The sequence below is a fragment of the Belonocnema kinseyi genome, chromosome 8 (assembly GCF_010883055.1).
Source record: "Belonocnema kinseyi isolate 2016_QV_RU_SX_M_011 chromosome 8, B_treatae_v1, whole genome shotgun sequence".
Classification (NCBI taxonomy): Eukaryota; Metazoa; Arthropoda; class Insecta; order Hymenoptera; family Cynipidae; genus Belonocnema; species Belonocnema kinseyi.
Window position 1 is genome coordinate 15,910,696 of NC_046664.1, and position 13,397 is coordinate 15,924,092.

The following is a 13,397-nucleotide window of genomic DNA, read 5'->3' on the forward strand; positions in this document are numbered from 1 at the left end:
TTATTTTTCTACAAAAAGGCAAGTTTGCCACAAAAAAATTGAATTTTTATTCAAATATTCAATTAAAAAGATTAATTTTCTATCTGAAAAGACAAATTTGCAAAAAAATACATAAATTTTTACCCAAATAGTTCAATTTTTAACCAAAAAATGCGAGTTTTGAACAAAACCGTTTAAATTTTAACAAAATATTAAAATTTTATATCAAAAAGATGAATTTCCAACACAGAATATTAATTTTCTTCACAAAGATGATTTTTTAACAAAATATATTAATTTTTAATCTAACGGTTTTATTTTCAACCAAGATCAATTTTCCACTAGAAAAAATGAATTTACAAAACTACATACGCTTTTCACCAAATATTTGAATTCTTAATTACACAGATTAATTTTCTAGTAAAAGAAAATTCCAAAAAATATATACATATTTTTAACCAAATATTTAAATTTTCAATTAAAAATATTAATTTTCTACCAGAGGAGACAAATTTGCAACAACAAAATAACATAAATTTTGAACCAAATAGTTACATTTTTAACCAAAAAATTAATTTTCTACCAAAAAGATGAATTATCAACACATATTATTAATTTTTATTCAAATAGTTGAATTTTCAACAACAAAATTATTTTTCTACCAAAAAAGACAAGTTTTCCAAAAAAAATTGAATTTTTATTCAAATTTTCAATTAAAAAGATTAATTTTCTATCTGAAAAGACAAATTTGCAAAAAAATACATAAATTTTTACCCAAACAGTTCAATTTTTAACCAAAAAATGCGAGTTTTGAACAAAACCGTTTAAATTTTAACAAAATATTAAAATTTTATACCAAAAAGATGAATTTTCAACACAGTATATTAATTTTCTACCATAAAGATCAATTTTTACTAGAAAACACGAATTTAAAAAAAAAAACATACAATTTTAACCTATTACTTAAGTTTTCAATTAAAAAGATTAATTTTCTACCAAAAAAGACCAATCTTCAACCAAAAAGGATCAATTTTCAACCATAAGTTGAAGATAAATTTTTAGTTAAAAAAATTCATGTTCAATTAAAAGCATTAGTTTTTAACTAAAATGATGGGAATATCCAACTGAAATAGTTAAGTTTTCAGTTAAAAATTGATTTAAAACCAAGAAAAAAAAATGAAAAAAATATCCCATTTTCCAACCAAAAAGGTGAATTTTCAATTTAAATGATATTAGAGTTGAACTTTTAATTAAGTAATTAAATTAGTATTAAAAAATTAAAAAATTCTGACCGAAAAATGTAGCAGTTGATATTACAAACAAAAAAGATATTAACTTTTAATAAAAAAAAGTTGTTAAATAATTAACAAACTACAAGAATTTTCAAGCAGATATTTGAATTTTCAACTAAAAATGATGAATTTTCAACCAAAAACAGAACCGTTAGATTTTCAGTTAAAAAAAAAATTAAATAAGTAAAACGAATTTTCAACAAAATAGTTGAACGCAATATAAACAACAACGCAATAAAAAAAAAATGAAGTACGCTCTCGAAAAATTCCCTGCCAATTCCAGATTGACCCTGCATATATAGTTCTTAAATTCCCGAGAATTTAAGTTCAGGTTATATATCCGAGAAAATGACAGAATTTAGGAGAATCTAAAAGAATTTAAGAGAATTTAAGAATTTATGATTTTTTACAATATTTTTATTATTTAGGTTATATCAGCGGTTGAATAAACATTATTTTCTAATTCAGACATATTCAGGAATTACAGTGTTTTATATATTTTAAATTTTTCAAATGTATTAATTTATTGCAAACAAAAAAAAAAAGTTTTTTTTTTTTAATTTAAAAGATAACTCTTTAAGGAAATACTGGGATTTTTAACAAAATAATTGAACTTTCAACACAATAGTTGAATATTCAAACTCAAAAGACAAATTGTCAACAAAAAAGTGTCATAGTTTATATTTTAATTAAAAAAGAATGAAATTTATACAACAACAAAAAATAATTTTATCTAAATTATTGAACCTTCAAACCAAAATACGCAAAAAAAAATAAAATTTCAAACTAAAAAATTATTTTTTACAACAAAAAACGCGAATTTTTAACTAAAAAATATCAATCTTAAAAAAAAGGGAACAGTTTCAATTTCTATTAAAAAATGAGTTCTAAAAAAAAAGAAAGATGTATTTTCCACGAAACAGTTAAATTTTGACCCAGACTTAAGCCTTTGGTAAAAAGAAATTCACAATGTGGGTTAACTTTGACGCAAGTAGTTAAATTTTCAACTAAGAAGGATTAATTTTCAACACGATAATTAAACTTTTAACCAACGAGATAACTTTTCAACTTAAAATATATAAACAAATTAGTTAAATTATCAAGCAAAGAAGAACGATTTTGAACCAAAATGTTGCATTTTCATGCAAAAAGTGTACATTTTTCTATAACAGATGAAGTTTTAAGTCAAAAAGATAAATTTTCAAACGAATAGTTGAATTTTCTGTTGAAAACGATTTTAGTCGAGTTTTCACGATCAAACTATACATTTTTTAACAAAAAACAATTTTCTACCAAAAAAATTCAATTTTAAATAAAAAAAAAACGAATTTTTAACCAAAAACGACGACTTTTTAGCAAAATTGTTAAATTCTATAGCATTTATTAACTCAAAATTTATTTATTCAATTTTTAATTATAAAATAGTGACATTTTTTAGTTCAAAATTGGTTTTTTTCTTTGTTGAAAATAGATTTCTTTAACATAAAACGTAATTATTTTGATGAAAATTCATAATTTGGTATAAAAAATTTGTATTTCAAAATGTAATTTCCGTTTTTTGTTAAATTTGTTCTTTTTTAGTTCAAAATTAATCTATTTCGTTGAAAATTAATCTTTTTTTCTAACTTAATCTCATTTTTTTTAATTCATCTCTAGCAAATAGTTGTATTTTTATCAAAAAATATGAAACTTATCGTAAAGCAAAATAATTTTTTATTAAAAAAAAAGTTGATTTTTCATCCAAAAAAGATTCCAGTTAACTCAGTAACATCAAAAATTGAATTTTTGTAATAAAAAAATAAGTTTCGACGAAAAAAAATTGAATTTTCAATCCAAAAAGACGAATTTTTTCAACCAAAAAGGATGAATTTTTAACAAAATAGTAAAATTCTCTACGAAATAGTTACATTTTTATCCAAAAACGATCAACTTTGTACTAAAACAAATGAATTTGTAATAAGAAACAAATTTTTTTTCATAAGTGGAACTATCCAGACAATATTTCAGTTTATTTTTCAACACCAAAATATAAATTTTAAACAAGTTTTCAAGAAAGATTTAATTTCTGCTAAAGCAGGTAAACTTGAAAATAAAATAGACAAACTTTAAAAAAAAAAAAAAAACAGTTGAATTTTCAACCGAATAGTTAGCGAAAAAATGCAATTTTCTTTCAAATATCTCTTTTTATCAAAATAAATCATCGTGAAAGCATAAAATCTATTAATTGTCTATTAATTAAAATAAATTCTGAGATTCTCATAAATTCTCAGAGAATTTATTTTTCGGTAATATTCTGATTCTAGTTACCGTTCTCAAAGTACTATAACCGGCTCAGAACTCTACCTGCATAATCTAGAAAATCTGCGACTGTCGATAAAGTAGAAATCACTTTTCCAAATTCAAAAGAAAATGATTAAAACAATAAAAAAAAAACTTGCATTTTTCCACGACCAGAAGTAAATTCCCCGGATTTTTAAAATTAAATTTCCAGATTTTCTCGGTCAATTTCCCACCCTGTTAAAGCTGAAATAAAAAATAAATAAAAAAAACACATCTAGAAGATTGAACTCACATTCCAGTCAAGACTAGTGACGTCCTTATTGCTCGGAACTTCAGTGCCGCCCTTTTGGATGCAATGCCGAAGAACCAATTGATTTGGCGAGGCTGTATTGTCCGACATGTCCCAGATACGGGCCGTACTGTCACCGGATCCGGAAGCTAATAAATCCGTGGTTGGATTCCAGGCGCAAATAAACACCTCGGATTCGTGGCCCCGCAATTTTGTTGCTTTACTGGCTGGTATCTCGACTGCATTGACAGCAGCCGCTACATTTGCAGCTTGCTGCTGATCATCGACTTCCATTTCGGCTCGATCTGAGCCCCTCTCGTTTGTGCTCACGCCCTCGTTCGACGTGACAACTGCAAGGACAATTTTTTCATACATATTTCAATTGTATTTAAAACTTACCGAGACACCACAAGTCTTCTCTATTTTAGATACAATTAAAGATTTGTTTGCTCTAGTCAACTGACATCTTCCGATTAGGCTCAAAACGTTTCCCGCTGAAATTTAAGTTTTGAGATGTATACTCTTTTTTTGCTTTGTTTAAAAAAAAAAAAAAAGTAGACAAAAAACTTAAATAGAGTGGATGCAGGTTTTGAAAATGAAGACATCGAGAGACAATAGCCGCCTTCTTTTAATCTTCCTGGTTGGATTAGGAGGTCCAAGAAAATTTATTCTCAAGAACCAGGGTGTACCCAGGTAAAATAGATTTCTATCAAATAGTTCAATTCTATTAAAAATGATGAATAATAAACGTGTAATAATAATAGACTTTACATATCAAAATGCTTTCAAAGCAGAGTAAAGAGAGCAACTTTTCATAAAAATAAGAGAACGATAGAAGAATTAATTATTTAAATCAAAGTAGGTACTATATTCCTGATTTTTCTACTAAAAGAGATGATTTTTAAACAAGACAGTCACGTCTTCAAGCTAAAAATCAAATTTTTTTAGAAAATATTACACATTTAAAGTCCAGAAAATGAATTTTTCATCTATTGGGAATGGTGGTCGACCATTTCGCCATCTGTTGCCGAAAACGGAAATTAGAAAGAGTAGGTAGAATTTTAAAGATGCAATTTAATTTGTACATAAAAGTGTTTTTACGATTGTTTTATTAAGCTTAAACCAATTATTCAATACTAAAAATAAATCTTTACCCAAAACAAAGCGTTTTAGAGCAAATTTCCATCTTATATAATGAAAAAACACATTTTTGTCGAAAGTGGATTACTAAAAAGCAACAATGACTTTACTATTACATGTAATTTTTAATGCATTTTAAGCTTCAATGAAATTTATTTAATTTATGCAGCAACAAATTGTATTCCCATTTTGCAAAAATTATGAATAATATACGATTGAAATCGTAATACGAATTCTAACCTAACTTTCAGATCACATTTTTTAGATCGTAAATAGTTCATGTATAAAATAATAAAAACTTACTTTGGGTTCATTTTTGCTTCAAAATAAGTTTATTTAAGTTCACAATCTATTAAAAATCACAATAAATAGTTTTTCTTAGTCAAATATTTTTGTCAAAAAGTGTGTTTTTTCACTGCATAATATGTAAATTCCATCTGAAACACTTTGTTTTCAATGCAGACTTATTTTAAGTTCGTAATAAATACTTGAAACTTCACAAAAAAAAAAGTGAAAACAATTTTATACACAAATTAAAATTCACCTTTAAAATCGTACCTACTCTTTCTAGTTTTGATTTTTACCATCAGATGGCGCATCGCAGTTTAACCATTCCCAATCGAAAATTTCTTTCATTATTACAAAGATGATGCAAAGATGAATATTCGAACCAAAATGACGATTTTTCAACTAAAGAATTGAATCGACAACAAAATATTTAAATACACGAGCAAAACAGATTAATTTTCAACTAAAAAGTTGACTTTTCAAAAAAAAAAAACAAAAAAGATTAAAAAGATTAAATTTCTACCAAAAGAGATGAATTTTCAATCAAAATTACGAATTTTCTACAAAAGAGTTGAATTTTATACTAACATAGTTTAATTTTCAATCCAAGAAAATGAATTTCTAACCAAATAGTTGAATCATCTCCCAAAATTGATATTTCGAGCCAAAAAGATTAATTTTCTACCGAAAAGTGAAACTTTAACCTCCAAAATACAAATTTTCAAGAAAGAAGTTAAATTTAAACAAAACAGTTTAATTTTTAACCCCAAAAGATGAATTTTTACCAAACAATTGAAATTTCTGCCAAAATGTAGATATTTTCAGCTAAAACGACGAATTTTCTACAAAACAGTGGAATTTTTATCACGAAAATATGAATTTTCATTAAACAGTTAAACACTTAACCAAAAAAAAAATTTAAAGCAAACAGCTGACTTTTCATACGGAAAAAATGAAATTTCTATCAAAAAAATTAATTTTACACCCAAAAAGAAGAATTTTCAACTAAACTGTTAAATTTTCTTCTAATATAGATTCAATTTAAACCCAAAAAGATACATTTTTAACTAAACAGTACATTTTCAAACAAAAATTCCATTTTTTGTTAAAAATTTATCTTTTTTAATTCAAATTCAAGTATGTACATGGTAAAGAATCCATGCCATTGGTAAAATATTATTCTTGTTGTTTCTGCATTCACTTCTTTGTTTACAAATCTAATTATTCTGTTGTAAATTCAATTGTTTTCTTTTTGTTCAAAATTAATTTCTCGAATTTAAAATTTAACTGTTTAATATTGAATATTTTTCAGTTAAAAAATCATTATTTCCGTCGAAAATTAAAGTTTTTAACTAAAAATGTAACTATTACGTTTTCGGTTAAATACTTATTTTTTAAGGTTTAATATTCATTTTTAAGTTGAAAATTTGACAATTTTGTTGATTTTTTTTTACAATTTATCTTTTTTCAAGTGAAAATTCATCTATTTTGGTAAAAAATTTATTTTTTGGATTGATCATTTAACTCCTTTATTGAAAATTGAAGTCTTTTTGGTTGAAAAAAAAAATTTTAAACTGAAATTTTAACTGTACCACTTTTGGTTAAAAATTTATCTTTCCTAGTTGAAAATTTATATACTTTTTCCTTAAAGATTGACCTATTGTTTTAAATATTTTTTTGGCTTGAAAATTAACTGTTTTCAGTTAAACGTTTTATGTTTTTTTGCATAAAATTATTTTCTTGTTTGAAAAAGCATCTGTTTTGGTTAAAAATGATTTATTTGGTCTTTTTGAAAATTCTAATATTTTGTTGAAATATAATTTTTGGAATTAAATAATTTAATTGTATCATTTTCGGTTGAAAATGTATTTTTTTAATTAGAAAATTTGTTTATATAAAGATTAAACATTCCATTTTCCGTTAAAAATGTATCATTTTATTACAAAATTCAATTAGATGGTTGAAAGTTCATATACTTTGTTGGAAATTAAACTATTTTGCTGAGCAAAATTTTTGTTGTTATAAATTTATTTTTTAAACTGATAATGTTACCATTTTTCATTTAAAATTTATCTATTTTGTTAATAATTCTTTTTTTTTGCTATTTCAAAATTTATTTTTAAAATTTTAAATCTCTGTTCGAGGTAGAAAGTTAATATTTAAAAAAATAAATCATTTGTTTTCAAATTCAATTTTTTGATTGAAAAGTAAAATATTTTTTCGAAACTTTGTTTTTTTTTGTCGGTAATAATTATTTTTTTACTGAAAATGTAACCAGCTTAGGTCGTTTCTGCTTTTGTTCTGAGCGTGTCAATTCAACAAATTTCGTATAAAATTAAACTGTTTGCCGAAAACTCGTTTTTCATTTTGAAAATTAAATCTCCTGAATAAAATTCTATTTTTTGTTAAAAACTGATCTTTTTTAGTTTAAAAATTCATAGATTAAACGTAAAGGTCTTTAGAAATGAGAAAAAAAAACTATTATTGTTCTTGGTTGTAAATTGAACTTTTTTGTTAAAGATTGATACATTTTGTTAAAATTTTGTCCTTTCTGGTCCTGTAAAATTGTTCTATTTCTTGCGACATTAAAAAATATATATTTATCCTAAAATATTTCAAACGCATTGAAATCCCTTCAAATTAATGAAATCTATTTCAAATGTTTTAGAATCTTGACAAATATCCTGAAATAATTCAAAAACAGGGTGGCCGTTTTAATCGACGAAATAAATTCCCGGTCATTTCCCGATTCGCACACATTTTTCACGGTCAATGAAATTTAAAAAATGGAACTCTAAAGCTAAAAAAATTTCCACTTGAGGTAACAAAAACTGAACTGCAAATGAAAGTACTAAAAATGGGACTGTTAAATTTTGAATTTTTAAAATTGAATTTTAAGTTTTTAATTAAAAAATGTCGTATTCAAATGCTCAATAATTTATGCGTGTAAAATTAAAGGTACTAACATTTTTCAATATAAAAAAATATAAATCCACGTTATCATTTTCAATGCTCTAAATTAAAAAATCAATCAATGAACTTTAAAATGTTCAAAATTATACAATTTTAAGAAACTTTAAGCTAGAAACATTAAATATTGAAAAATTGAAAAATTTTTAACTGAACAATCCTTAAATTAGAAACTCAATTATTTTCTTTTTAAATAGTTTAAACAACCTTGGAAAGCTTCAAAATTTTATTTCAAAATCTTGAGAAATCTAGAAGTTGTTTAAAATTTGTTTTTAATTTAAAATTATTTCAAAAATTTTTTTAGAACTTCTAAATATCTGTCAAAATTAATTATTCAATATCGTTTTTGTTTACTTTTTATTATTTATAATACAGATAAATTAAAAAAAAATTTATTTATTAAATAAAAATTTTTTTATCCAAAATTTTCAACATGAAAGGCTTTTATATTTTTAAGTCTTTCAGAAAGCATTTAAAAATTCTCTAAATTAAAAATGTAAGCTTAAAAATAAAAAATAAAAGTTTCAATTGCGCATTGTAAGCTAAATAATAGCATAGTTGAAAAACATAAAAATTCAACGAAATATTTAAAAACTGTTGAAATCGCACGTGGACAGATTTTTCTTTTACAAATTTGACTGGAAAAAAAAAGCTAGAGACTATTATTAAAGTTACCTTCTTCTCCATTTGTCTCCTGCACCTCCGTCTTGACTTGTTGCTTTTGCTGATTCTGCTGATTTTGTCTGGAGGCAACGACATCGGGCATAACGGCATCGATGAGAGACAAGGATTCTACCATTCTCTGTACGGTGCCATCTTCACCGATTGATATTTCTGCCTCGGTGTATTGTAACCCTTTTTGGATAATTGATAGGAGCGCTGCTGGAGGCACCAGAGCTCCATTTATATTGCTTTGTGATATGTGAGACTCGATACCGAATACCCACGCGGAATGTTGAAATCCTGAAATTTAAATTAACAGTCTGAACTGTTAATGATATTCAGGGTGACCGTTTTAATCGAAGATACAAATTCCGGGTCATTTCCCGATTCAAAAACATGTTTCCCAGTCAATACAATTTTTAAAATGAAACTTTATACTATACATTTTTCGATTTAAGGTAATAAAAAAATTTTAGGCTACAAACATAAAAAACTTTAATTTTTTTCAACTTAAAAGTTCCTAAACTAGAAATTAAATGATTTGCATTTTGAATAGTTTAAGAATCCTTGAAAAGCTTTAAATTTTGTTTTCAAATTTAAAATTATTTTTGAAATTGTTTTAGAACTTCCAAATCACTTTTAAAATTAATTAATTTTGTATTTAGAATTTTTTAAGATTCAAAATTAATTTAGAAGCTAAAATGATATCAAATAATTTAAACGAACTGTGTGTACTGACAAAATTCGACTATTCGTACTGAAATTTCGGCGCAAATACCCACAACAAAATTTTAAACAAATACAGATTTTTGCAAATTTCAAATAGAAAATTTAGAAGCTTTTTAAGAATTATGAAAGGCTCCAAAAGAATAAAAACATTTTCTTAGTCTTCCTAGGAAAATTTCATTTTAAAAAATACTTTGAAAATAATATTCAAAAAGATTTTAAAGGATTTCCAAAATTGTAGGGAAAATTTGATTCATTTTAAAATATATTTAGAGGTTCTGAAAAAACTTTCACAGACTTCGTTTACATTACTTGACATTGCTTTAATTTAATTTTGAATCATTTCAAAACTTTTTTAAAAATTTTTTCTACGAATAATAAGTGTTCAATTATTATCTCTACATATAAATTCAACAATTTCGCTTACAAATTAAACACTTTTTAAATAAAACAATAAAAATTCTATCATTAAAAGTTTAATAGCTCTTCGAAATTTTAGAGATTCAAAGCTTTCTATGTAAAACAATTCAATTTCAAATTGTTTACTTTTAATTCTTTAGTTTCAATTTACTCTTATTAAATGAACAGTGAAATATTGCTACACATTAAATATTTATTCTTTTTCTAAATTACAAAATTTCAAATTAAATAGGTTAAAAAAAGAATAATTTATACTAAAACAATATTTTTAATTTAATTAAAGCCTTTAATTACGAATATCTTATTATTAGTTTATTTTTTTCGCTGAAATTATTAAACTTTATACGAATTTAGAATCGTTTTATCAAATAAATCATTGTTTTAGTTTTTAATACTTAAATTACAGATCCATTTGAAAACTTATTTATTCATATTTATAATGGATAAAATAATACTATTTTTGGTCAAAAATGTTCAACTTCAAACGCTTTTAATTTTTAATTGTGCCGTCAAGTCCTCAGGACTGCACATTAAAATTCATAAAATTTATCCAGTATTAAACTTATACGCAGTCTGAAATAACTTTATTTCTTAAACCAAATTTTCAGGGTGGCCGTTTTAATCAAAGAAAAAAATGTCTGGTCACTTCTCGGTTCTCAAACCTTTTTCACGGCCAATGAAATTTCAAAATTCTAACTACAGGTAAAAAAATTTCCATTTAAAGGAATAAAAATAGAGCTTTATTTATTTCGAAATCTTGAAAGATCTAAATGTCGCTTTACATTTTTTGAAATATTAATTTACTTTTGAAATTTTTTCATATCTTTAAAACATTTTTGAACATTATTTGGAACATTGAAGTTTCAAAATCAAAAAATAATTTCCCATTTTCCTAGGAAACTTAAAAAACAGTTTTTAAATTTTTTGAAGCGTTTCGAAATTCTTAAAAAGCTTCTAAATTTTTTGTTAGAAATCTGCAAAAATCTATATTTTGTATTAATTTGTATTAATTTTGTATTAAATTATTAATATCTTTTCAGGTTACTCAAATTTTTTCTAGGAATAATATGCGTTCAATATTTATTTATAAATTAAAATGTAACGGTTTTATTAATAAATAATTGTTTTCTAATTACTCATTTTAAATGAAGTCAAATGTTTCTAAATATTAAGCAATTGGTATTTCTCTTAATTAAAATTTTTTTAATTTTAGACTGAAACAATGCCTGAAATTTAAAAAATTTCAATATAATAATTAGTTATTAATAACAAATTGATTGATTGAAAAATCAATAAATTAATAATAATTAATAGCATACTATGTTGAGGTTATTTAAAAATTGAAAATAGTTTATAAAGTTAATTTTTAACGTAAAACATGGAAATTCTTAAATTTTGAACTGATTCCAAATCATCCTGTAAAATTAATTTTATTATTATTCACTTGTTAATCCTTAATCTACCATTAAATTTCAAAATTCATTATAATCTATATATTCATAGTTAATCAACCAAAAATGATTTTCATCCAAAATTGTCGATTTGAAACGCTTATAATTTTCAATTTTTTAAGTCTTTAAAACGGCATTTTTGAAATGAAAGATTTTCAAATTACGCATTATAAACTGAACGATATCATAATTGAAACTTACAACAATTGAAATAATTTTTTTTTTTTAACTGTTAAAATCAAACTTAAACCGATTTTTTTTCTAAAAATTTATAAAAATCCCGGTCAAAAAATAAATTCATTTTCTTTTCGCTATTCCCATTTTCTTCTTTTCTCTCGTCTTTCCACATTTATCTTTTTGGTTTCAAAATGTATCTCTTTTTAGAAATTTAATCTTTTTGTTAAAAATGCAACTGTCTGGTTAAAAATTAATCTGCTTCAGTTAAATAATAATTTTGTCGTTTAAATTCAACTGTTTTGTAGAAAATTTTCATTTTTTCATAAAAAATTGAACAATTTGGTAGGAAATTTAACTACTTGGATGAAAATTTACGTATTTTGTTGAAAATTTGCCTCTTTTGTTAGAAAACTAAAATCCTTGGTTGAAAATTCAACTGTTTGAAAATTAACTGTTTTAATGAAACTTCACATTATCGGGTCGGAAATTGAAAAGTTTTGCACAAAATACATATCTTCGATTGGAAAATTCAACAATTTAGTAGATAATTTAACTGTTGGGTCGAAAAGTCGCGTTTTTTGGTAGAAAATAAATTTTTTGGTTCAAAATAAAAATCTTTAGTTGACAATTAATCTGGTTTATTTCAGAATTCAAGAATTTGGTTGAAATTTCACTTTTACTAGTTAAATCCAACTGCTTTTTATTTTTATTTTATTAGTTACTTCCTGGAAAGATAATTTTTTTGGTTCAAGATTCATAATTTTAGTTAAAAAGTCGTTTTTTTGGGTTTCTCGTTAAAAATGTGCTCTTTCAACCAAAAATTCAATGATTTTTTAAAGTGAAAAATCAACTTATTCATTGGAAATTTTTTTGGTTAAAATTAATCATTTTAGTTGGAAATTCCTTTTTTTTCTCTTTTTTTTTAATTCGACCAATAATAAAAACCAATTTCGTACAAAATTAAACTGCTTGTCGAAAACTTGTTTTTCAAATTGAAATTTAAATCTCCTGAATAAAAAAATAAAATTTCTATTTTTGGTTAAAAACTGATATTTTTTAGTTTAAAAATTCAACGATTAAATGCAACAGTTTTAGAAACGAAAAAAATGCAATAAAAATTATTCTTCTTGGTTGAAAATTCAACTGTTTGGTTAAAGATTTATATACATATTTTGTTGAAAGTTGGTATTTTCTGGTAGAAAATTAATCTTCTTGTTTGGGAATTTAACTATCTGATAAAAAATGTATGTACTTTCTTGAGAATTTATCTTTTTTGGGAAAACATTCATCTTTTTCTTTGAAAAATTAACAACCTAAGATGGCGGGAATAATATCAGATATTATTTCAGCCAATTAGCGAAGGAGCTCAACAATATTTAAAAAAAAAACATTTAAAAAATAGTACCGTCTATTGTTTCTGTAAAAAATCCAGGACTTTTCCACGTTTTCCAGGACAACAAAAGATATTTTTCCAATTACCGTTGTTTTTTACAGTAAACAAAATATTTTCATGAAACATAGAAATTGTAGGTCTCATTTATTCAACTTTGTCAACAGTTGAAAAAAAAAGAATATTCAACATAGTTAAATTTTTAATCAAAGCGTTGAATTTTCTATGAAAAGAATTAAATTTTCAACCTAATTTTTAAATTTTTATTTTATTTATTTTATTTATTTTATTTATTTTATTTATTTTATTTATTTTATTTATTTTATTTATTT

General features: G+C 23.7%; 1 protein-coding gene across 1 annotated transcript in view; it reads right to left on the minus strand.

Annotated features, from left to right (window-relative positions):
• LOC117178390 (F-box-like/WD repeat-containing protein TBL1XR1) overlaps window positions 1-13,397 on the minus strand; it is a 39,915-nt gene that overhangs the window by 21,071 nt on the left and 5,447 nt on the right. Inside the window, exons 2-3 of the mRNA XM_033369818.1 lie at window positions 8,914-9,201; window positions 3,844-4,190 (exon numbers count right to left, since the gene is read on the minus strand). Of these exons, the coding sequence (XP_033225709.1) occupies window positions 3,844-4,190; window positions 8,914-9,201 (635 nt within the window). The remainder of the gene's footprint in view (window positions 1-3,843; window positions 4,191-8,913; window positions 9,202-13,397) is intronic.